At 41.9% G+C, this 27,352-nt stretch overlaps 1 protein-coding gene across 1 annotated transcript in view; it reads right to left on the bottom strand.

The window, feature by feature from the left end:
- Positions 1-27,026, bottom strand: part of ZC3H12C (zinc finger CCCH-type containing 12C) — a 45,851-nt gene extending 18,825 nt beyond the window's left edge. The window contains exons 1-2 of the mRNA XM_075418521.1: positions 26,944-27,026; positions 6,093-6,859 (exon numbers count right to left, since the gene is read on the bottom strand). Coding sequence (XP_075274636.1) covers positions 6,093-6,787 — 695 coding nt within the window. The 5' untranslated portion in view covers positions 6,788-6,859; positions 26,944-27,026. The remainder of the gene's footprint in view (positions 1-6,092; positions 6,860-26,943) is intronic.
- Between the last annotated feature and the right edge of the window lie 326 nt (positions 27,027-27,352).

Here is a 27,352-nt window from a genome sequence, read left to right as displayed (position 1 = left end):
AAAATCACTGTGTAAACATGCTGCAGTGTTTATCTCTCTTCAGAAGGAACTCTCTCTCTCAACCTCAATGGTAAAGGGAAGTCATAAAATGGAGGGGCAAAAGAGAACCTCAAAACCCTGCCTCTGCTGCCTCATGGAGAAACAGGACCTTCTCCCCTTCATTTCAGACTGCGGAGGCTCAGCTGAGAAAGTTGAGGATGCACGAAGAGTAGGTCCAAGAACACAGTGGAGAACAGGCAGATGTAGGGGCAAAGAGCTGACGATCTGCTGTTGCCAGATGGGCAGAGATCACCTTCTTTCGTGTACCTCGCTTATGTAAAGGGAAAATATACAGTAGTTTAAATTTCATCACACAAAGGGATACAGAACTACTAATGACTGAAATGTATCATTTGTCTAGTATCTATGCTGTGCAGCTTACACTAAATAAGACCCCGAGCGCATTGTTATGTCAATGGACAAATGCCTTACGCGGACTAAGGTTCTAAATGAAGATTTTGCATTAGAACATCATCATCTACATGCAATAAAAACCCCACCTTATGAAGAAGAGTTAGAGCTACACAGTTCTCTGGAAAGCCAACCCAGGTCACTGCTCGGATATGGCATGACTGAATCCTGGGTCCCATCCTTTAGATGTGGGCAGCATCCAGCAAGAGCTCCACAGCTGCTCTCGGGGATCATCTAATTTGCTGCTCAGCTCTGATTTTAAGTTTACACAGACACATGGGCACAGAAAAATCAGACCCATCTCTAAGAGCGTTCTAGCAAAAGATTTTGTGTGTTAGGCTTAAACGCGTAGTCATCTTTCCTATTCTGGAAAAGGATTAAGTCAACACCATGCAAGCTAGAATAACGGAAGAACAAGGCCAGATGAAGCACGCCATAGAAACCAAATGGCAACTCTTCAAGTCACAGCCTGCAAAAAGGGGGTTTGCTTTGTTTTAAAAACTTTAACCAATTCACATTCTTTAGCCAATATTGGAGCTTTAAACTTGAAATGCACAAGATGCATCTGATCGACCGTTTTCAGTTTAAGGCACGAATGGCAAGCAATGCCATCTTCAAGTACAAGAAAAGCTTTCCAAGCATTACCGAAAGGCAGAAAAAAATGAGAGGTTGGTTTTTTTTTTTTTTTGTTTTGTTTTTTTTTTTTTTAACTACAGTTTGCTAAATCAGCTTGTCTGAAACACAAGTAATCACCAGACTAGACCAGCACACATGCTGGCTCTGGCTGGCCAGAGTAAGTTATTCTGGCCCAAGCCTTGATCTGTGCTGCCCTCAAGGAACGCAAATCCACCCATTATCACTTGACTAGATGCAACCAGTTACACAAATATGAACATCCAGTCAACAGCCTTCCTCCCTGGTGTTAGACCTAGCTGTTCTCCCAACCACAAAAACATCAGGTTTTATTTACAGGTCTAATGGAAAAATAATGCTTTTTTGAATTCGGAAGCTGAATCAACTCATTTTGCAGCCACACAGTCACTAGATGAGATGCAGGCAGGAAAGCATCCTTGGCAGTTAAGGATAGAGGCGAGGCTGAAAGTAAGTCACTCCGTGTCATTCACCAGATGTTTTGTGAAACTGCGTCCTTAATTAGTCATGCAATGGAGAGATAGGGCTGTTTACAGTGTTTGATCCTTCCAGAAGAGGACAGCTGTCTCAGCCTACTTACATTATTAGACACCACTCTTCTCAACCTTCTCCACAAAACTTCCCTCCATCATCAAGTACATCCCTTGAAGGAAAATTAGCAGTTCTTATGTAGAATAAATCTAGTAGTAAATGGTATCGTCAAGTACGTGTACTACGACAACATGGGAGCAAGAATATACATTACAGTCTACTCATTTCTGTGAGAACATAGGAGAGAGCTCCCAAGATTATCTCTCAAAAGACTATCTACAGTCTTCCTTTCCCGCTAGCATCTCCAAGGTGAGCTCACTGGCCACAGCCTGGAAAAGGAAAGAGCAATGAAAAGAACAGACTATGCCAAGTTATAGATTAGTTACTCTTAACAGGATCCTGGGCACTTACAGAAATTTGAACAAGATTGTCTGAACTGCAGGTGAATTCCTGTATCTCCCCAACTGCTTTAAACACTGGTCTTTTACATGTAAAAGCTGAAATCTTTCCTTTTGAAGTGCCTATTTACTATTACTTATTTTCCTGAAGGGAAAGGAAACAACTGGTTGCACAGCTGGTATCAGCAACAGAGATACATCTTTCACAAACATAAGACTGTCTTTCATAAACAAGAATTGATATCTAGGAAAAGGTGGGATCCACTTGACCAAGCAGAACAAAAGCATCTTTGCCACTAGCTGACTAAAAGCAGAGCAAAAGCATCTCTGCCGATGGGCTGGCCAACACAGCAAGACATGAGCAATCCAGGAAGCTTCTGCAGCGTGCTGATGATAACTTCTTAACACGGGTGACTGAGGACACGATGAAGGAACCTACTGGACCTCATACTTACAAACAAGGAAGAACTGCTCAGAGGTGTGAAGGTCAGGGGCAGCCTTGGCTGCAGTGACTGTGAGGGGTGCTATTCAGGATCCTGTGAAGAAAGAGCAAGGCATAAAGCAAGATCACAACCCCAGACTTCAGGAGAGCAGACTTTGGCCTGTTCAGAAGAATCTCAATGGATATGACCCCAGAGAGAAGAGGGGCCCAGGAGAACTGGTTGATTTTCGGGAATCACTTCCATCAGGGTCAAGATTGGTCCACTCTGATGTGCAGGAAGTTGGGCAAAGGTGACAGGACAAGACTTCCCCTCAGCAGAGGTTAGGGAACACTGAAACGGGACATTCCCAAGCTGATGGGCCCTGATGGGATGTACTCAACAGTGTTGAGGGAGCAATGTTGCACTTTTCATAATGTTTGAAAGGTTGTGGTGATTTGGGATGTTCCTAAGGACTAGAAGAGAGTAACTATCCCGTCCATCTTCAAAGAAGGCAAGCATAATTCAGGAAACTACAGGCTTGTCAGCCTCAACTTGATCCCTTCAAAGGTGATGGAGCAAATCCTCCTGGAAGCCCTTTCCTAACAAATTATGCAGAGCGTATTATGGGTGAAGGTGGTTGGGAACAGTCAGCCTGGATTTATGAAGGGGAAATACACTAGCCCAATGTTGTAGCCTTCCATGGCAAGATCACTGGCTCAGTGGATTAGGAGAGCAGTGAATGCAGTTTATTATGGCCTTAACAAAGCTTTTGACACTGTCTCTTACAACATCCTCACTGACAAACTAATGAATATGGGCAAGATATGGGGACAGAGAGGTGGACTGAAATCTGGCTGAACTGCTGCACTCAAAGGGTTATGATTAGTGGCACAAAGTCCATCTGGAGGCTGGTCAGTATTTGTGTACCCCAGGGACACTTACCGGGGCAAGCACTGCTAAACATCTTTGTCAATGACCTAGATAATGAGACAGAGTGCACCCTCAGCAAGTTTGCAGATGACACTTAACTGGAAAGAGTACACCAGGTGGGCGTAGTGTCATTCAGAGGGACCCTGGCAGGGTGGAGAAGTGGGCCAACAGGTACCTCAGCAAGTTCAACTGAGGGAAATGCCGGTCCTGCCTCTGGGGAGGACTAACACCAGTCAGTACAGGTTGGGGGGCCAACCAACCAGAGAGCAACACTAAAGAGAATGACCTTGGGGTTCTGGTGAACACCAAGCTGACCAGGAGCCAGCAGTCTGCATTTGCAGCACAGAAGGCCAACAGCCTCCTGGCCTGCATTAGGAAGTGTTGCCAGCACATCGAGGGAGGTGATCCTTCCCCTATGCTCAGCCTTGGTGAGACACACCTGGAGTGCTGGGCCCAGTGCTGGGCTCCCCAGTATAAACCAGATATGGACAATACTGAAGAGAGTCCAGTGAACGAAAACAAAGTTAATCAAGGGACTGGAGCACCTGTCATACAAGGAGAGGTTGAGACCTGGGACTGGAGAAGAGAAGGCTCAGGGGAAATCTTATCTATGTGTATAAATACCCGATGGGAGGGAATAACGAGGACAAAAACTGAATTCTCACTGTCCAGTGACAGGACAAGAGGCAACGGGCACAAACTGGAATACAAGAACTGTTTTTTAAACATAAAAAAAAAAAACAACTTTCTTACAGTGAGGGCATTCAAACACTGGCCCAGAGAACATGTGGAGTCTCCATCCTTGGAGACATTCAAAACCCAACTTGACATGGCCTTGAATTGACATTGCTCTGTGCAGGGGACAACTAGAAGATATCCAGAGGTCCCTTCCAAACTGAATTTTTCTGCGATTAAATTTGGTAGAAAACAAGAAAGGAATTGTTGATTCTTGGATACAGAAAGACCGTTACATTAATAGATTTAATCCGTTTTAAAGCCCTGTATCATGCATTCATATTTGGCTCATTTTATGTAGGTGGTCAAGAGAAGGCAGGTCCTAAATATTTATGCTAACAGCTGAATAAATGTTACGGAAAAGTGACTGATCTGGAGCTACTTCTGGAATGTGTTCAGTGCAGTCTGTGAGAGAAGGTGAACCTAAGTCCACCCACCAAGTCTGAGCTGTGGTAACTAGCTAACACTTACACAAGTGATTTGGAGTTATGTGAAATACAGTCCAAACCCATTTTTAGAAGTCTCTGGATAACTTCTTGGCTGAGTACCAGAACAGTGTTTGTTCAACTGGACATACTTCCTTTACAGCTCAAGTCGAACAACAAGATTAGGAATGGCACATCCGTTAGAAAGAACTCACAGGAATACTCCGTTTACAAAGAAGTAATATCCTTGCTTTATGGGCTAATACATCTACTTAAATAAACAAAACCTAACATATTCGCGTAAATAAGAGCTCTATTTAAATTTCAGTTTTAAGAAAGGTACTTCAGGTACCTGACTTGCTTAGGAGCTAAAAAACCTAGGCCTTTAGCCCAGAAATGTCTTGGACAAACTTATATTACTAAGCTAATGAAAACCACACCAAGTCATCAGAAGACTAAAATTGACCTTCTAAACCATAGTTTTGGTAATCAGATTATCCTTTTGATTTACCCCATTAGCTACTAAACAATTTGCCATTTAACCATTTATGTAGCCATAAACTCCCCCATCTCTCAGCATCTCACTTTGCCATTCCCTTCTTTGTCTAATCACTGATGAAGCATGAGCCTCTCGCTTCCCCACAGACAAGTTTCTTGCAATGCACCCAGTTGACTGGGGTCAGGATGGGTGAATGCTGTAGGTAAATGTGTTCTCTGTGGGCCTGTAAGTGAAAGTCTAAAGCACAGTAATCTCAGGAATTGGGACAATCTTTTTAATAGAGACAACAGTGGCAGGACGAGGGGTAATGGTTTTAAACTAAAACAGGGTAGGTTTAGGCTGGATATAAGGAAGAAATTCTTTACAATGAGGGTTGTGAAACACTGGAACAGGTTGCCCAGAGAGGTAGTGGAGGCCCCATCCCTGGAAACATTCAAGACCAGGTTGGACAGGGCTCTGAGCAACCTGATCTAGTTAGCGGTGTCCCTGCTCGCTGCAGGGGGGTTGGACTAGATGACCTCTAGGGGTCCCTTCCAACCTAAAACTTTCTATGATTCTATGAATCAAAGGTAATAAAACCTAACTTCAAATCTGATAACCAGTTATCATAGCATAGCCTAGAAGAAGTATCCCTTAAGCTACGTACTTCTAAGTTACTATTGTTATAATTTTAAGGAATCTTACATTTGCTTTAACCTCCTCTATGTAACTGGATACAGAATTGCCCATAGCAATGGTGTCTACTAAAGGTTTATTAAGTACACTAAAAATCACTTAAGTACTAGACTGGTAACGAGAAGGAGAGATTTGATAGCTGCCTAGACAGGGAGCTGTGCATTAACCTCTGGTTGTTCTAACCACAAGTACAAACCACCGAACTCTTACGGACCTCTAGCCTGATTACAAGATTGGCATACTGTGTGCTTGACGAAGATGCTTGTGAGAGAACCTGCACACAGTTTCAGGCAATTATAGTGAACATCAGTGCTTGAATGGGACACGGTCATTGCTTCCATTTTAATATAAAAGCAAAACCTTCATGGTCACATACCTCATCGCAACATTGCTGCCATCAATAACTATTGGCCTCAGGTTGTCACCATCCTCTGTCACATCCTCCTGCAGTGGAGACTCTGACCTCTGAGACTCTATGGAAGACGTTTCACGCATTACACTAGTGTTAGCATTAGTTACAGTCTGATCGGTCTCAGTTTTATTCCCAAGTTTGACAAGTTCTCCCAAAATATCATTTATTAAAGCATCAGTACCAAGTTTATTTAGTACAAGTTGAACCTGCTCTTCTGAGTAACCCAACTTAAGTGCAAACTCCAGTTTGGTTTGATATTCTTTCACCACATCAGGGGGCTTTTTGACTTCCTTAGGTACTATCTGAGCCTCTTCTATCCTAAAGTCTTGCAAGATTTCATTTCTTTTTAGTATATGAGGCTCTAAGCAAGGAGATCGGCACAGCTGTCGGTGAGTCTTAGGCAATAAATGTGATTTTGATGCAGAATTATTCAGTCTCTCTGAATCATTATCAGAATTTGTGCTTTCTTCAGAGTCACAGCTGGAGCTTCCAGAAGTCTCTTCAGATGTCTCCTTGTCTACATCTTCTTTCCTAGAATTCACCTTATCCATCGTTGGCTTCTCCGCCATTGACCAAGGTACAACTGCATTTATTTGTGTTCCAGGGCTCCCCACATAAAGGTGGCCTAAGTCATGCCCCAGATGATCCTTCAAGCCCATGAAGCTGCTGCATGTACTTGACTCCACTTTGCTGTTTTTCTTGTATCCCTGAATATAAAGTGTTCCGTATTCCTAAAGAGAGAACAAAAATGTTGCAACAGGTTACACATCTTACTTGTTTTGTATTTTCTTGCTGCTTCCTCAGAACTGCATTTATTCTCTCCCATCAGAGAAATATGAATTTTTAAAAAAGGAAAAAAAAACAACCATGGAAAGAATTTTTTTGGAGAAAACTTTTCCTAAGGAACATCCACAGCTAAGGGGATAAACAATTCATCATATTTTCTGAGTATATCAAATGCTTTTACTTAAACATTTCTAGAAATGGATTTATGAAAGAATAGGAAACCGAATGCTACAAGTTCACCTACTCTAACACAGAGAAAGAACTCTTGTCATGATTTAAAGAAACGAAGATACTTCTAGCTTAAGACAGTAATAACAAAAAATTGCAGTTAAAAAATACAAGTACTAGAAAAGCTTTTTAAACTAAACACCTTCAACTGTCTGTTGAAGAGAAAGAAATTAGCATAGTACTAGATTATCTGGCTTATTAACCAAATACAAGACATCATAACACATAACATGAATTAGTAACAGAAAACATGATTAAATAAAAACTTTTTGGCCCTAAAAGACACTATCAGTTCAACTGAATACACTCAAACTATTTCTGAATTCCCTTATAAAGTGATAATTAAGTCAAGAAAGACTAATTGCTCTCAGTAGAGTGCTGCATAACTAACACACACAGCATTTACAGACACGGATTGATCTAATGGCAAATAAAGCCAATGGAAGTCTTTGCACTGATTGCAACCGACCATTCATCAGGCTGACAAGGCAACAAAATTAAAAGCCGATTTCAACTCTTTGACTAGACTTGTGTAAGCCTTGTGCGGAATCAAAGCTAAATATATAGATAAAAGTCATGCAGGAAGAATGGAAGAAGAAAAGTTGCAGTTTTCTGGACTCCATGTGATTGTCACATCAGCAGGCCACATCAGTTAGCCACCCATTTCACCACAAGGATTACTACCTCTTGCCCTTACTTTGTTCTTTTAAACAGGAATCTTTGCTAACTGCTTCAATAAAGTAAAAAATAGATTATTTGTAACAGATATAAATGGACCATATGGACCAATTGTACTGCAAGGCTACCATGAAAAAGAGGAATTTACATTAAGGGAAGGCTATGAAACAAAGAGTTCTTTCACACTTCCATCTTGCAAGGCAGTACAGAAAAGCAAGATGTAGAGGCAAAAGACTTCACTTGAACTTGACAGATACATTATGGACACAAATTTCATCAAGGAGGATATACTGAGAAAAAACATTATGTCAAACAGTATCTCTCGACCTATAGTTAAACAAATTACACCTATGTCTCCTGAACAGCCCAAATCTCTGTCTCCAAATATGTTAACTCTCTCACCCCCTTACAGCTCAGCAATTAAGAATGACCCAGTGTTTTTAAAATACGGTATAATTTCCTCTTGGGATAAAGATATGAGAGTGCAGACAAGAAAAATCCATCTAGGCTTAAGACTAGAGAGAATCAAGCAAAAAATTCAGTCCCTGGTTCAGTAAAAGCAGACTCTATAGGTGTTGAATGTCATGACCTCACCACTGTGGTGGAGCTTTTTGCTTATGGGGTGCAAAAACTTTACCTAAGCATTTCTAGTTAAAACAAAGAAATAAATCAATCATCAGCATTTTCATTCCCAGCCCCTTAATCCAGGCAAGACTGATAGGAAAGAAAATACTCTGAAGTTTCCTAGATCTGATCTTGTTAGAAGGCAGTAGGGCTGTAATACGCTCAGGCAGCGCATTGAGGAATACTACTTTATCTTCACTCGAAGCTTTAGGATTTCAAGCAATACCAGAGATTAAACACAATGCAAATTTAGGAAATGAAGCTTTTCACACAGTGATTTACTAACTAACATAATTCACTCGATAGCACAGCGCTAGTAACAAATCACAACAATATCGCAATAAAAGGATACAGTCAAAAAACCAACACTGTGGCCTTCACAGAACTGATGCCGAAAAGAAAAATTAAAAAAAAAAAAAGTCTCAAACAAGAAACCCCTATTGGAAGCGAGGCTGCTTAGCAACCAGCCTTTAGTTGCTAGGATGCGCTCCTTTAACATACCATCATGAATACTAGCACAGTGAAAGAATAATTTGGTATGAACAAAAGCCCATGAAAGAGAGCGGGACTTAAGTGCGTCTGGTTTCCCCTCGGAGAACAATGCAGCTGCCAAACCGATCTGGAAGCCCCGACATCATTGTTCCACCAACCCCACAATCTGCTCTGACTCGAGGAAGTCTAGTTAATGGGCAACACTTCTAAGCTGGACTGAAAAGTTGAGCCGGCTCATGTACCGCTGCCGCAGAATACAGGGAGATAATGGGTCACTGCCTAAATCCGTGTACTGTGAAATGTCATTTTAGCATTGAACTAGAAGTAGAGGGAGGGATTTTTTTTTGGAAGGGGGGAGGAGGAGGTTGCATATTAACTGCATGGAATAAACAAAGCTTGAAGTGCACAGATCAGAAAGAGGATTTTTGTTTTTTTTTTTTTTTTTTTTTTTTTTTTTAGTGTTAGTTAAAATAATACTTAAGCCATTCTCCAGGCGTTTCTTCCTTGAAGTTTAAGTACTTTGCAGCAACTACAATCGTAACACCCTCCAGTGGGATTCAAAGAAGTCACTAGCATATGAATGTGTCTGAAGATCAGGCATTATATGAAACATACTTTAGATGATTTGCACATCAACTGCGTATGAAAAATGACCATAAACTGAGCTTTGTCCATTGTTGGGAACGTATACATAATAAGCCTTGCATCCATCTGCTTTAAGTCTCCTGTCAATCTCCATCTTGCTCTAACATGTAATTGCTTTTTTCGCACAGAACTCTACTGTTTTCAGCAACTATTTAAAAAGGGTAGTAAGAGCAGCAGCTTTAAAATCTGCCACAGATAGTACGTAGTCCTCATACTATTGCTTTAAAAGGGTAGTTAAAATGATGTTTATACTGTAAATCCAAAGCTAAAGATTTCTGAAATAGTTTTGCATAAGCAGGACCCTATTCCTGGCATTTGGCTTAAACCCTGCATGCAAACTATTTATTTTCAGGCAAATTTTTGCAACATCTGCAAACTTTGCACACCATATTTGTGGTCAGCAGTACCTCTTAGAAATGCTAGACTCTGGAGCTTCCAACATGACGTCCTTTACGAGATTCGTTGATTAGAGCCATGAAAATCAGATATAACTGTTGAACGCTGCTGGAATTGATTATTTTTTCTTGATTTGGTTAATGAAGAGCAACGTGCCAGCCAGTCTGTGTGAATGAATGTGTATTCCAAATAAACATTAGTGTACCTATATACAGGGCAATGAAGCTCACGAAAACCAGAAAAGGTCACATTTATCCAAGGAGTAACATCAGGTAAGACCTCTCCGCACTCTTTATTTGCAAGGAACTCTCACTATGCACACACGTTTTTGAAGTATGCTTACTGATACAATGCCATATAGCTAAGAAAAATATCTGCTATGAATTCTGACTCAACTGAGAGACAAACAAACATACAAAAATCAGCTAAAATATTCTTGTCAAGAAAGTGTTCAACTTTTGGTTATGCCCACCACAGCTGAGTAACAGAATTTGTATTTATGAAAGTTAATAAAACGGGTAACTTCCCATTTAGACATAATTATGACAACATAAGTTTTAAACAATAGCCTGTTTAAAACTACATTATCTCACACTAAGTTCACTGTTAAAGGCCTAAATTACTATATTGCTGAGCCAAAGACATTTATCAACTATAACTGTAATACTCTGGATGAGCACTGTGCTACTACACTGTCGAAGTGTCTTCTCCCATTTCTTAGAAGTCACCACTATTTTCCACTAACCATTAATAATAATCAGCTCATTGATTCACCTTCACAGAATACACAAATATTCTCAAAGGGATGTGGGCAAGTAGACCATCTAATCTTTTAACGTGTATTCAGAATATTTTGCGTTTACGATTGAGCATAAAAAAAGCGCAGCTTAATGCAAATTTAGTTCTCAGAGGAAAATAACAAGGAGTAAAACAGTGTGTCATGTGGCACAGTGTAACAGAAATTGTGTATTCTCAAAAGACTGTCAAAAGTTTCTGAAGATACATTCTACAGTGAGGTAGTTCAGCATGTTTTCACACCGGTAGACTTCTAAGTCTTCTAAACACAAAATGGAAAATATTGAAATCACAGTTTGTTGAAACACTCATTACTTGTCACAAAGGGGTGCAGAACTGATCAGAAAAGAAAAAAAATGAATGTATCGGTTATCCAAATGATCAAGATACTGCAACAATACAAATAAAATAATGAATATGTAATAAATACCTACTGCTGTAGTTTCTATGTATTTAATTACCATTGTATTTCAGTGAGTGCTGTTGTCTGCATCATTCTATCCAACAAAGGAAGGATGTCCCATTGAACAGATTGGTTAATGCTCTGGGGCAACAGATGTCTACTGGAACTGCAGGAGACCAGCAACTGGTGGCCTGCCCATCTTCTGAAAACTTTCAATAGACTCATGCATATGTTCACACAATAGGGCATGTGGTAGAAATGCAAACCTCTTTTTAACCCTTTTATATGCTCTCTTTCCCTCCCAACTGATATATGAAGGTCTTTGTTTTTTTCTTTACAGGATCCTTGGAACACAGGCTCACAGAGTATACAGTGCTTGCTCTTCAGCCTAACATCTAAACTCAAAATATAAAACAAAACAGATTAGAAACTATAAAAATAGCCATGCTAGATCTGACACACTTATGAATACCTTTCAAAGCACAAAAACTTTGACTGGAACATGCTCCCACCTGAGAGCATCCTAATGCTCTGTCTTAAACTACAGTATCTTCAGATAGCCCACAGTGGAGCTCTTCCTATTTTCACAAATGCAGTAAATTTCATCCATTGTATGGTATAATGGAAAAGCTGTTTGATTTTTTTTTCTTAGAAGCTTTTCTACCAGTCACAAAAATAAAGTAAATAATAGCTTATTTGCCAGAAAAAAAAAAAAAAAAAAGGGGGTAAATATCTATAGCTTAAGAGCTGAAACCTCCCCTTTCCCCCCAAGGGCTAGCAGAGAATTCTTTCTGTTCATGGCTACTGCCTACCATTTTCAAATTCTTGGAAATACACCATTACCGATGCTTTTGAAAGTTCGTTAACAGAACATACTGGGCAAGATCATCGCTCTTTAAGTATATAGTCTTCAGACATAACTGTTTTTCTTTCCCTCTTTTTCCAAGAAACACCCAAAGCGTGCGAATCTCAGCTGACACACACGCCAGCTACGATGTCCGAACGTAAGCCGATACGCTGCAACACCAGCAAGGCGAAACGTCCCGTTTCTGCGCAGAAGCCCACGTACTTACGTTTGCTGGAAAACACACAGACATTGGTCCCTTGTAGCTGTTCCAGAAGCAACTCCTTAACACGATTTCAGCTGCAGACTTCGGGCAAGCAGGCAGAACAATGAATGGACGAACAGATGGACCCGCGATGTCTTTGCTTAACCTATTGCGGCGCGGCCGCCGAGCCAATCACGACCCGCGGCGCTCACAATTAGTTGGCCGGGCAGATGCAAGGCAACCTCCCCGCCCTGCGTCAGGTTCGGAGGTTTCTAAGATAAGCAAGTTGATGTCATTCTTAGGGCCTGCCCCGGGCAGCATGTGTATTAACGAGGGGTGTGCAGCAACAATAGGCCATACAAAGGCGACTAGCAGGCAGCTGCTGTATGAGAGCCAGAGTCATTAGGGAGCAGGCTGCCAACAAGAAACACCTGGCTTGGGCAGACTTCAGCTTCTCCTCATTGTTTCTAATTCGTGAAACAAAGAAAGGAATTATTTTTAAGTAGTAAAAGTTGTGAGTTCCTATTAAAATATATCACTCTTCAGGAATATAATCCCTTCTATTACGGAAACAAAAAGTTCTTTGTAAGGAAAAATATTAAAGAGAAATAAATCTATCAGTAGCTATTTATATTCCCCTTTTCTTGTGAGTTAAATTAATCATATTGGTACAAAGTGCAAGGCAGTACGAAAGGAGCCCACACTAAACATTGAAATGTATTCAGAAACCACTTTCTGAATTTCCTGACACTTTTGCACATCAGTCAATAAATGTAATAAACCTGCATTTACACACAACTCTAACAAAGTCCTTGTGGATAATTTCAAAGGAAGGCGAAAATGATTAAACTTCAATCACATAATATTAATATGTGGCATAATGGATATTTTTACGCACTGGAATTGAAACATTAGGGCACTTGACAGAAAGGAGCTACGAACTGCTCTTTTGTTCTGGAGTCACTCATACTTGTTTGCAACAGAACTTTCCCTTTCATTTCACAGCTCTCTTCTAGATGCCAAGATCTTCCTGTCTCTTTGCAACGATGAAATATTTGAACAGACATCAGGAGGTAGGCCATAGCCAGCTTTTTATTACTTTTATTTTTATTGAAGTAAGCCACATGGAAACACAAACTCCAGTCCACTCCTCCCCCCACTGCCCAACATTTCCAACACCACTAAGCCCCGCAACACACATATTCAGCGATATAACAGTAGCAAGGTTTGATGCTTGACAAAAAAAGTGGAGCAGTACGGACTTTCAAATAAAAAGTTGCCACTGCTGGTAACTTCAGTGATGACAGCTCAGCACAGAAAAGGAAGGGATTCTACATTTGCAAATGTTCAACTGAATGACTACTAGAAAAGCGGATTTACTCAACTTCAGCATCATTACATGACTAAAAGCAATACTGAGAACCACAGAGGCAGCTGTCCTCCTCTGCTTGGGAGGACAGGCGATCTGCTGGGAAACATCTACTGTGATTTAAAAGACGGAAAGCATGAGAATAAGCTTGTTAGAACCGTTTTGCACAGCTTTGAACCCAAGCTTTATGTGGATATTGAAGTGATTCAACATAGTAAATGAAATCACATGCCATCATGCTATTACACTGATGCATTTATCATGTGCCCAGATATTAAGTTGCAAAGCAGAAAACCCCAGTATAGTTTCTCCGCACTGTCTATTAAACGCCCCTAGGAACAACTACTAGCACCACTGTTTTGGAGCTTTTAAGTTGGAGGCAGGAGGAGACTCCTCACTAATTTCTGCCACTGTGAACACAAAGAGTGAGAGAAAGCTACCCACGAACACAGTGGGACGTCTGATCTCCAGCACTGGATTAAGCCTCTTTGCAAACAGCAAATAAAAGCAGTGATCTGAAAAAGCTAATCAGTCCCTGCTGTGGTATTTAGACTACCTCAGTTGCCGGTATTGGATAATGTTAAGCATATTAAAACTTCTGTAGGCAAAATAAGAAGCCAGCCCAGTTCACCCACGTCCAAGAACTGCCCGTAAATGCAAGCAGGATCATTTGGCTAGTCATTACTTGGGCATCTCACTGATTAGAGCCAGGCACTTCTTTTGCAACACCAGAAATGCTTGTTTTGGCAGAGGACACGTACAATACCCTTTATGCACATCTGTAACAAATTGAGAACTCTGTAGCACAGAAGTGGTGCACTTCGAGCTGTACAAGCACAACTAGGGCAAGTGGATGATCTAGCTTAAAAATCTGGTTTAAAAACAAGGTTGTAAGAAGTTTACTTGCGAAGACCTGCCCCCTCAACGTCTTCTACAGTAACAGTAAGAATACCCTCCCTGCCAAACAACTCTCCATACTCCGAGTGAATGTCTTCAGGGAACCAGGTCTAATCTTTAGTTGCATATTAATGTTCATGCTAATGCCACACTGCAGCACTATGACCAAAGTCAGAACAGATACAATCTGAAGACATTATATTGTTTAATTTCCAGAAAATATTCTAGCAAGTTGTAGTTGCATGAATTAAGAAGACATTTTCAAATTCTACCTTGTGCACAATGTCAGTTACTTAAACCAGCTGCCTCTTCTGGAAGCATCTTCTCAGCTCTTCCCTAAAAGAACTTGGGCTGTCCAAGGTTTACTAGGTATCAGATTGCCCTGCTAAATCATGCTTGTGATGACAGAAAAGCATTCATGTTAAGGTTTAACCAGTACATGTGGCTTTATTCTGGGAATGATGAGCCCAACAAAGAAACCTTAGTAAGAAACACTGTGGCTCTCCCAGCACATCCGTGAGAGGCTATAGCAGCATCACCAGAAGGTACACAGCACAAATGGAGAAAGCAAGTTCTACTTTTGTGCTAAAACCTCCAAATCCAACAACCTGACTAGTGCAGTGATCTCCTATTACCATACCCAAAATACAAAGAGTCAGCAGGTTAAATCCAGCCAGCAAAATACAGCAAACCACTGCACTTCAAATTCCTGGTCATGCAAGATCAGTAAGCTATAAATCCCTATTTTCATAGCTCCTAGGGACATCGTCTACACTGCCCATCAGGTCCCCTAATACCACTTGATTAAGCAGCAGGCCAGCACACAGTCCTGAACTGGCTGCTGTGATGGGCTCAGAGACTCCACGATGGCAGGAGATTTCCAAATGGCACACAGCAAGGTGATGGGATGCTGCAGAGAGACAAGGACCAGGGTGAACCGCTCAGCTGGGCAAGGGGTGGGAAGCAGAGCGTCCGCTCCCACCTGCTGCCCAGTTTGGTATGAAAATCACGCATGGGAGGATCAGAAAGACCAAAGGAGGGAGAGTTGGAGCAGCTGGGAAATTCAGACAGCGTAGGCTGAAGATATTAGGGAAGCACTAGTATAAAGGCAAAAAAACACCCTAAAAATAAAAAGCTGCTAGTAGCAGCCAACTCTTGTTGTTTCAAACAGACTGAAAACATAGCCTTATTTAAAAAGAAATTATTTTATGCAAGCACACAGAACGGTGATTCTGTAACTCAAGTGGTGTTATTGCAGTAATCAGAAAGACAACTTGTCCCATTAAAGCATTACATTATCTTTTATTGTAGAACTTCATGCTAAGTCTCCAGTAACAAATGATGCATTTGCAAGAATACACTGCACAAGTTAAATCAATCACATGACATTGCACTTATGAAACAGAAATGAAGGTTGTATGCTACAGACAAAACTCACTGCTGTGCTATTGCAAAATAGCCTACATTTACTGCTGGACTAGGGAACTGCACGGGAGATGCTTATCTTTAAAATACAATACAACATAAATTCTTCTCTTCCAGTTAGCACATGAAAAGATGCAAACTGTCCTAAGTACAACACTTTGAAAGAAGTTTACTTAGTTTTGAGGAACGGTAAGCAGTGCTCTAGACTGTATCTACACAAAAATAAACAAAAAACCACCACCACTCTACAGCCATGCAGAGGAGTGAATTAAATGACCAGTAAAAAGCTCCTAGAATTCAGTAAAACAACTTGATATTATGATAGAGATAAGTAATGCTTTGCCTAGAGGATACATAGCCTTTAAATAAAATATATTAAAATGCAGTGTAATTTCTCTGTAGAAAAATATGCACTTTCAAATGCACTAAAAGAAAGCAGCAAAGAGTTCTTCGACTCTTTGAAAGAAGACTCAGTTGTCTGTAGTTATCCTTAAAATTTAAAAAAGCAGATATGCATTTTCCAGCAGGCCATCATCTTAAAAGAAGGCTAGAAGGTCTACATTTTCTGGCATAATCCCATTAGATCATCAACATTGACTGCTTGCAAGACTTCAGCAAACTGCTGTAACATTTATCATGACATTCTCTAATACGTTTTGAAGAGAAGAGGAAAACCCTACGTTTTATCATAAGTAGCGATTACTTTTTTGCTGATCATGGGTATAAACAGATCCAGTCTTTCCTTTTCTGTGGGTAGACAAAGGCTGTGACCACCACTGTTTGTCATGAGATGACATGGTGTCCACCTGCAGCTGCACCTAACTGCACAGTCTGCCTACATAAGGAGCCCAACAGGCTTGAGTCATACCAGCCAAGTGCACAGAAAGCATAAAGCTGCATTCTGCAACTGCAAAAACACTGGCATCACCCGTCAGTGCCACACTGAGAAACAGCTCCTGAAATGAGATACATTTTCTGAATTGAAGACTTGCATTTTGAAAGTGAATAGTTTTGATCACGTGACAAAATAAAAAGCCACAATGTTTACCTAAGAGGATAATGAAAAAGTAGTTGCCTCAGCATCCTAACTTTGGATATCCATTGTAGGCATGGGTCCCTATCCAATGGTCCTTCCACAGTATCACAGAATCACTGAGGTTAGAAGAGACTTCCGGAGGTTATCTGGTCGAACACCCCTGCTCAGGCAGGGCCACCTAGAACCAGGTGCCCAGGACCTTGTCCAGATGGCTTTTGAATATCTCCAAGGACGGAGATATCTCCATAACCTCCCTGGGCAACCTGTGCCAGTGTTCCATCCCTGTAAAAAAAAGTGTTTCCTGATGTTCAGAAGGAACCTCCTGTGTTTCAGTCTGTGCCATTGCCTCTTGTCCTGTCCCTGGGAATCACCGAAAAGAGCCTGACTCCAACTTGTCTGCACCCTCACTTGAGGTATTTATACACATTGGTAAGATTCCCCAAGCCTTCGCTTCTCCAGGATGAACAGTCCCAGCTTTCTCAGCCTTTCCTCATCAAGAGATGCTCCAGTCCCTCCATCATCTTTGTGGCCCTTCGTTGGACTCTCTCCAGCACATCCAAGTCTCTCTCGTACTGAGGAGCCTGGAACTGGATGCTGCACCCTAGGCATGTCCCACCAGCACTGAGCAAAAGAGAAGGGTCTGTCCCCTCGACCTGCTGCAACACCTCTCCCAGTGCAGCCCAGGACCCCGCTGGCCTTCTCTGCCACAAGGACACATCGCAGGCTCAAGGATCTTCCCATCTTTAAGTGGATGCTCCAACTCAAGTGTGGTTAAAAACCAGCACAAACACACAAGTTCCTATGACCACATCTGCACAAATACACCAGGGCGTGCACACACAAGATGGCATGATCACAGAAGTCTTGTTTCCAAAGGATGTAAGCCACTTGGCCAGAAATTCTTGGGTATTTTGGGGAATAGGCACCCAAGAGCACTCCATCAAATGTGTCAGGGAAATGTTTTCCTTTATTAGGCACAGAAGTAATGTGACCATTTCCACAGTTTCGCCAGTTAAGGTTCAATTCTGCCACTATGCTTGTGTTCGTAGGGACAGATCCTTTCACTCCCTGCTCTCATATAGCCACGTGTAAGATCCACCCCATTCTGTGAGTCTGCCTTCAAGACTGAGGCCTCAATTAATGTTTCCAGTCAAAACAAAAAAATCTTTTTATTTTATTAAAAAATGCAAATATAAGCAAAAATACAACAGCTTCCACTAGCACCAACAGGTAGGCCTAATAGTCTTTCTAACTTCCTTTAAAACTGTACTTAATACAGTATCTTGTATTTGTTTCTGCCGTTTTTGTGGATGCAAGAGCCTAAAATGCCTTAAGAAAATTACTTAAATTAAAAATCCTTGAAAAGAAAGGAAAAAAGAAAATAAAAAATCATATGTCACTGGTTTTCAAATTCCAGCCCACAGACACCGAAGGGTCTATCCTATTTTTATACACTTTGCCAAAGAAACCCAAGAAAATCCTACCTGCAGTTCAGTGACTTCAATGCTGGGCCTCCCAGCTCTACTGGAAAGTTTTCAGGGGTTTACAAAGCCAGAGAACGTTGAAAACCCCTGCCAGGGCAGCATGGAACATGCTGCCAACTTCTGCGACAAGTGGGGGAACAGTATTTATTTTAAGATTATCACTGGAGGGTACTCTGCTTAATTCCTTTCTTAATTTTATTATTTATGAATTGAAGCCGAGATACTGAGATTCAAAGAGCTCTAGAAAAAAAACTTTCCAGCGATGCACGTTAGATTTGATCTCTTCCCACTTCCAAAATGCGTCACACTGTCTGGATGCTTTCTGAGCATGAAAATTTGAACTGTCTAATTAACTTTCCCTGTGACAATATTGGGCGGCCAGACAATGCCTACAACTGTACAAAGTGTACGTCGTCGTTCTTAGCAAAGTACTTTTATTCAAATTTGTTCTGTCAGAAGAAAATCCTCTAACAAAACTAACACGGTTATGTGAAAAAAAAGTATTCTCTTCATTTAAATACAAATTTAAGAGACTTAGCTAGTCAACCTAACATCTTTTATCTGTGCTACAGACTATTATTAAGAGTTTGAAAGGCTTGTCAGAGGAAAATAGGCCTCTCAAACTGTCTAGTGACACGGCCAGGTTGTGTTTCAGGCCATGCTGCTGGCAACAGAGCTCCATAGTCTTCAGGGTTCCTGGACGGAGTTCAAGGTGTTGGTTGGGCTCTGTGTCGCCCTAAATGGCTTCACAGGGTTCTGCTTATTTGAGAGACAATTCCTGTGCCTGTACCACACGGCTGCAGTTGTCATTTTGGACTGGAGCCTTCTGTGAGAGAGCTGCCAGCAGCGGATTTTCTGCAAGACTTTCAGCCTTGCCGTTTACTCTCTACCAGGATAAAAGAGCCAGAGAATACGTTAAGGTCCAATTTTTAACCCAGATTTAGCAAGTTAAGAATCAGGGAAGACAGAGATAGTCACGTGGTTTGTCGAGACACACTTAGTATATCATTATTTCTGACTTTCAGGGGAAGCTTTTAATAGACCTGACAAGCAGCAACAATAGCCAGCTCTTACAGAAAGTGGGTTACTGTAGCTGCACATCCAAGTTAAAAAATAAACAGAAAGAAAATAGATACACAGAAGAAAATTTGACTATCTGTCTTTTCTTCAGATTTACTGCATCCCAGAACTCCACAGAGACCACCAGGAAGCACCCCCACTGACCTACATACACCAGGCTTTGAAATCCTAGTATTTTATACGTTAATAAAACAGCTTGCCCACTTTTGTTTAATAACCTAATATATCCAAAAGAGATAAACCATCTGTTAGTGATTTCACGTAATTTTTGTAGGTCTTCAGAGTCTCAGAGTCACTTCATTCTGAGCTCAGAAATTTGCAGCTTTTAAAGTAGAAATTAATATTGCAGACCAACTTTCTTTATGTTTAGTCCTCACTTCATGAATCTTTTTTCTTCCTTTCTTTTTTTTAACTTGGAAAGCCAACTAGATTTTAGTCCTGTGAGTACCTGCACAGATTCCTTCATTAAGGTTAATATTTTGAGCCTTTTTCGGCCCCCAGAGCTCACATTTTTCTTTCCAGAGTCCTACCTCGTCATGAAGTTAGCTCTGACAATGACAGATGCAAATCGGAAGACTTCATTCAGAACTGGTGATGCTATTAACATTCAGAATTAAATAAAATAATTTAGGGATCTCTGGAGGTCAACTAGACCAACAAAACCCCACTCAATGCAGGGTCAACTACAGTAGGTTGCTCAGTGCCTTTTCCAAGCCAACTTCTGAGCATCTCCAAGGTTGGAGATTCCACAACCCACCCAGGCACCCGTCCCACTGTTTAAGTATCCTCATGGTGACATTTTGCTTCACCTCCAGCCAGAATTTCTTCACTGTAAATTGTGACTGCTGTCTCTTGTCCTTTTGCTGTATGCCTCCAAATAGAGCACTTGTCTTCTTTATACCCTCACATGACACAGCTGAAGAGCACAATAAGATCTCACTCAGTCTTCTCTCAGTAAGGCTGAATAAATTCGGGTCTCCTAGTCTCTCCTTGTACATGATGTACTCCAGCCCCCTAATCACCCTGGCAGCCATCCACTGGACTTGCTCCAGTAAGTCAGTGTCTTCTCCTGTCCTTCGAAGACCAAAACTGGACACAGTGCTCCAAATGCAATCCCAGCCGTGCCAAAAAGAGTCAAATGATCACTCCACTTGATCTGCTAGCTACGCTCTTGCTAACACAGCCTATTTGGCCTTATTACCTATTTTTGCAACATCATCTTGCACTTATCAAGGGATAAGGCTTTACTTTCCACAAAAGCATTCCATGTCAGCAGAAGAACTAAACTCTATTTACAATGCCCACTGGGGGCATCTATTTTCAGTCTGCCTGCTACAAACGCTTTCTCTCCGGAGCTCCCACAGGGATACCGAGGAGCGTATCCAAGCTGCAGATGAAGAATTCAAACTGCTCACGAAGTATGCAGAGCAAGAAAGATCAGCCTTAAGATGATGATGCTTGTTTTCACCTAATAAGTTTGCTTAACTGCGGTCTCTCTTGCAACAGCTGTATACATCAAAAGGTAACCGATTAGTAACACACTAATGTCTGAAATTTAGCAAGGTGTCCTGTGTGAACTACAGACTGCTTCCACAGACTTATAAAACTTTGGAGCTACCAGTTTTACGAAACAAATCAGATGGAAGACCACCATCAAATACTGAACAAAAGCTTATGGAGAGACCATGCATGGTACCAATATAGTTAAACTTCTCAAAGCCAAAGAGCAATTATTCTGAGTCTTGAAAAAGACTGGCAGCAGTGCAAGCACATGCTAAATCTCTGCGAAGATCTGTTATTTAATTTCTCCTGATTTCTCAGGCAAGGGTGGTTTACCAAGTTTCACTTATAACACAAGCAACAGTCAATTCAGAGAAGGCAGCACACAGCTCACAAGAAAGTTGAAACTTTGAGTCTTGGTAACAAGGTCAAACTCCAGCTAGTGGGCACCACCTAAATGCATTTATGCGCCATGTGGTCTTTCGCTGGAACCAGATGAAAGTGGCATCAATGTATGCATGAGACCAGAAGTTATTTGCTTCCACACAACAGCTATAATAAAAAGCTATTAACAGACAAGCAAACAAGCGGTTGAGGAAACAACAGCTGAAGCAGAAAACTGATTTTAATCTTTCAGCAATAAGCATGGGCTGTAGCTCAGCAACAACTTCAAGCAACCCAGACTCTAATCCCAACAGCAACAGTTCCAGAAACACTAATGAGTCCAACTCACAGCTTGGCAAGAGTGGCAAAAGCTCAGTTGGCAGCCCAGCAAGAACAGCAGCAGCAACCCCAGAACCAGCTGCTACAGAGACTCAAGAACTCAGGTGCACAGCCCTGGGCACTCGTACACCATTCCCCTTCCCTAGCCAGAACAAACCCTTTCCAGAGGTGTATCTGGCATTGCAAACAGCACATATTGGAATTACTGTTGAAGGAGAAATCATCTGAGGTTTCCAAAACAGCTGAATGTTTTAAGGTGGAAAGGCCTTAGGGGATGTTCCTGCAAACCATGAGGTTCTCCGACCCTCCACTTAGCTAAAGTGGAGATCTCCACGAAAGAGTTGATGCCGTACTTCTTAGAAGAGAAATGTCTCTCATCAAGGATGAGGCCACGCACTGATGCTGGAAGGATGAGACAACTCAGTGACTCGAACATTAGCTTTACAGGTGACGAAGGACTGAAGAGACCTGCCAAGAGACAGGGCACCAACTACAATGGTGCACAGAGATGAGGATGTATAGATCCAGTTACTTCAGTTAACAGTTTGTAGAACAAAAGGAGACTAGGAAAGTAGCCTCTGTTACAGGAAATGCAATTTGTCCCTTTTCCAGCCACTCTCTGCCAAACCACCAAATTTCATTAATCCTAAGATAAAAGGTCTAAGTCACAGCACAACAGAAATTTTCAGCTCATGGCAAAACTTCAAAGTTTGATGGGACTGATTCATTGATTTCACAACTTATCACATTACTTTTTACAGCTCATAGCGGAGGATGGCTCACACAAACGGTCATTTACGAATCATGACAGTTTTTGTCAATTAGTAAAGGACTCAAGGATTTAAGACTCTTTGCAGCCTCTGAGCTTTACCTACAAATACTAAAGCCTCTGAGCTTTACCTGCAAATACTGCTTTTCAGGTATTTGCAGTAACCTGCATCACATTTACTGCTGAACACCTCCAGCTTCACTGACTTCTCCAATCCCTGGCACTCCTCTGCAACTTTCAACTACCTCCCAAGACATTCCTTTCATACCAAAAGAAATTACTGTATTTCTGCTATTGGGAGGATTACTAACCTCCATTAAACGCTCCTGCACTCCCAACCACTGAACGACTTGCTTTGTCTTTCCCTCCTCTCCCCCTCACTCTTTTCTCAAAATATCAACTTCCTACTAAGTAAAATCCCTCCTCCTAAACATAGCTTTAGTTCTCTCACTATCCACCCTCAAGAAAACTATAATTTTGACACAGAATACATTTTAAACACTTTGTGTAATCTGGCAGAAGTTTTATGCAAAGAACATATTTATCCTGAAAGAACTCGGAACTAAATCACTTTGGTCTAAACAAGCAGTATTGGGAGCTACATTTGTGAGCACACAGGAGCTTTCTACATGTAAAGGATGGCAGACCCTAGGATGGTCTAGCATTCTATTCTGTATTTACCTACCCATATACACACATATACATGTACATATATATACACAAACAGGCATCTCCCCTCCGAGGGAGGAGGATGACGTAGGTCAAGTTTTAAAGTGTTACACTGGTATCATAAATCAACCAAATACAACCTTAAAATGGCCAGGCAGTCAGGAGAGGTACTCTGGCGTGTGCTGTGAGGTGAGCCTTGCAGAATGACGAATCTTGCAGTTGCAGAGGGTGAGCTTCGTTACTCCCCAGGGCAAACTTTGAAAAGGTCTTGTCCGGACCTTTCCCGTCGGGACAGCAAAAGTACAAGTCTGAAAATTAAACTCCTCTTTCAAAACATTCTCATTCTGCAGCTATGAATCAAGAATGAATGGACCTTCAGTTTACCAAAAAGCTGAAATAATTCCTTCACTGGGGAATACAATATCATTGCAGAATGGGAAAGTCAGTGTCAAGTGTCAAGCCCAGCACTTCATACTAAGCAAAATACAATTTCAATTTTTGGTAGTGCAAGCTCAGCCTATTACACAAGAAATGTGATCCACCCCAAAGTAATCAATCCTGATAGGTAAAAGAGAAATGCATAGTTCATCTAAGCAGAAAGCCCCAAGGTTATGAAAACCTTCCTCCGTTTCTGCTCATCACTAAATAACATGGTAAGGAACACACTTTTTGACAGAGCCTCAAGCTGTTACACAAAAACATTTAAAGATGCACAGCTTTACAGTGAAAAATATCCGTATTTTTCTCCTCTAACTCCAGAGAGCTGCCTACTCCACAAGACATGAAAAGGAAAAAATATGGAGAGAGAAAATATAATAATTAAAAAAGAGAAGAAAGAGAGAAAGAGAAAGTGAGAGAGAAAGAGAGAGAGAGAGAGAGAAAAAGAGACAGGGGAAGAGAAATGCCTCATAACTCTACCAGGAAGGCAATTATGAGCAGATCACAATTGATTTCCTATCTATGTGCTAACTGGAAATGACTACAGCTTGAGACCAGGAGGTACAAAAAATGACTATGCTTCTTGTTATGCTGTCTCACCTCTGCTTTTCTTATATTCCAGCCTTAACATACAATTTAGTAACTAAAATGAAGTAAGTGTCAATTCTTTCAAGCATAGAAATACGGGCTTGTTCAACTAATGGGTTTCTTGCTTCAAACCTATGGTAGAAGTGGTACATTTATTGTAAATATTTAGCAAGCTTGAAGACCGGAGACATTTTAAACATAAATATACATAATAAAGAGATATAAAGCATCACTATATAATAATTTCAATCCAAGGACAGAAACATTTCAGTCTCTTCATACAAACAACTTACTGCAGTCTCTGCACAACATCTGTTTCTTATGGTGCCTCAGATAGAGTTTCCAGCACCACAAGACATTAAAATGAAGTGTAGCCACCTTAATCACTAATAGGGCTGCTGGCTAGCTGCCATAGCAACAAACACTACGGAAATGAGTGAATGATGAAATGTCTCTTGGAAAATAAGTTAAAAAAAAAAATCCTATCCACGACTTCCTAGCTGCATGTGGGACAGTGCTTCAGAGAACAGCAAAAGCAGCAGGATAACATTTAAAGAACAGGAAAAAGAGGAGTTTTATGCCATAACCTTACAGATCACACATTTTCTAATCTTCCTCTCAGTTACTATAACTCCCTCCCCGTTCTTACTACCGTCACACTCTTTCAAGCACTTCAGTTTTTAAGAATTATTTAAAATACAGAATATGAAGAGACCCATGATTGGAAGGTGAGGCTAGCAAATTCAGATCAGGATCTGTTTTAACTAAAACATAAAGTGCAACCACTGAAAAAACTACACAGACTTTAAGTGTTGAAGGGCAGATTTATTTTTTTTTGCTTAAATACCAGTTCAAGCCAGAAGTTATGGATCTGATGCAGAAAATACCAAACAAGATTTGATAACTTCTGTAACAAAAGAAGTCAAACTAAATCACACATCTCCCTTCTACCGACCACGGAGCTGCTCAGCCGTCGCCATTTCTGAGTACAACAAAAACTGACCTGAGACAAGCAAGTTCCTCGTTTCACTTCCAGCTGACTTTGAACGATGTATAAGAGCTCACAGAAGAAAATCTCATAAGGTTTTCGACTTACCTATGTAAAATTGAATGGTAAATGGTTTCATCAAAAATTGAGCGGAATCTCCAATCTTTTCAAGTCTCCTTGACTGAAAGCTTAGTTTTCTCTGGAATACCAATAATGTTTTTGAAGGTTGGTACAACCCAGAGAAGCCAGCAGTGAAATTACTCCTGCAGACTGTTGCTCAGCTCAGCAGTCAGCCTGAAACGCACAATCTACACAGATGAGTCAAGTCTGGATAATCCCTTCATGCTCTGTCAGGTTGAGTGTATGGGGTTTGTTTTTAAATTGCATACTCTTAATAAACTCCACTTCCCTTTGCATTTACATTGTAAGATGACATTTTTTTAAAGTGTGTTTTGTTAGCGGAGCTGTCTAAGAGGACCTCATAAATAACAACTGGTTTTATAAAAGGATCAGAAACGGTAATGGTAATTACGTGACCATGGAGTGCTGCCCTATAGAAGTCTAGTGTAGTAATAAAGGTGTGATAACCATGTTGGACTGAAATCGTAAATACAGCAAGGTTTGTGGAGAGATGAAATGCATTGAAATGGTTCAACTACCTCCACTAGGAAAAAGAAAAAAAAAACAAAGTTTTTGAATTCTCAAGACTAATCGATCTAATTAATTAAAAACAGCGTGGAGGGAGAGAAAACACAAACGTGTCTCCCTATTTCCCTAAATAGTTGCAATGTGTTTTCAACTGACATGGCAAATTCTCTTCAAAATTACAACATGCTCGACTTTTGATCCATTCACTACAGTACACTCTGTTGAAGTGTAATCTCACCCTGGAGCATCACCAGATAGAAAATTTAGTCCATTAAGATTTACCTAATACGGCAGTAGAAGAAGTGTCACGGTGAACTCACTGGCTTGCCGTACGGGCAACTGCTAGGTGGTGAGGAGACGGTGGAAGAGGAACTACCCCGCCACTCTGAGAACCCAGACATACTCGAACTGTTTATTTTCTTTCCAGATCAAAAGCCTGCGCACTGCTATCTCAAGTACCTTGTTAATTGCGTAACCCTAAGAGTCGCAATTATTAATTATGTCTCCGCTTTGCAAACACAGACCAAGAGGGCAAGGCACAGCAAACAAGACATTCCAATCTACCTGCTGTTAAAGAAGTGCGGTCTACTGTTCGGCGGGATGGGTCTACTTAAGCCAACTTCCAGCAACACCATCGAGGTGTTGCTGAAACCCATGAGGGCTATTTGGCCACCAAACCGGAGCCACGGACGGGAGTGCCAGGCAGGACCAGGACTGGCTGCGGAAGGTGCTGTGCAAACACAGCGCAGCAGAGTTTCCTCCCCGGGGGCATTAAAAAATAACGTCACCGCTCCACAAACACAACCGTACACGCCCGGCGTCACTCAGACATGCCCGCGGAACCAGGTCCAAAACACACAGGTGAATTAATTTTTTTAAGAGACATTGCAAGTTAAAAGCCACAGCTGAATGGAGAATGGTACAGCCAATGCTTTGAGAGGTTCCCGTCTGTCATGGTCTGGTGAGACAGAGCGAGGCGACTTACGCAGCCGGTCCTCTCACCCCAAGCACAGAGAATAAACCCCGTTGCTCTCACAGAATTATTAAAAAAAACCCCAAAATCCCCAAAGTTGGAAGCAGGGGAGCGACGGGGCAAGCCGAGTACCTGAAATAACTTTCCGCACGCGTGTCCCCGGGCCAGCCGCCGCTCCCAGAGCCCGGCGCTGCGGGGAGGCGCGGCCGCTCCCGCCGGCCTCGGCAGCGACCAGCTCGAGGAAAACTTCCCGCGGGGCCGGGGCCCGCCGAGGGGCCGGCGGCGGGGCCTGCCGAGGCGTGGGGGGGGCGGGGACGGCCCGTCTGCCTTCTGCCTCCCCGGGAAGCACCGATCCCCGCCGCGCCCCGGCCTCCGCCGCCCGGCCGACCTCCGCCGGGCGACCTCGGGGAGGCGCCGGGGGCAGGGCCGGCGCCGCGGCCCCGCGTTGACACACGCGCCGGCTCGGCCCCGGCGGTGGGCGGCGCCGGGGCGGGCGCGGGGAGCCGCGGCCGGGTCCGGCGTTCCCCTCGCCGCCATCGCC

This window comes from Opisthocomus hoazin, chromosome 1 (assembly GCF_030867145.1).
Source record: "Opisthocomus hoazin isolate bOpiHoa1 chromosome 1, bOpiHoa1.hap1, whole genome shotgun sequence".
NCBI lineage: Eukaryota > Metazoa > Chordata > Aves > Opisthocomiformes > Opisthocomidae > Opisthocomus > Opisthocomus hoazin.
Note: the sequence above shows the minus strand (reverse complement) of the source record. Positions and strands in the feature narration are given on the sequence as shown.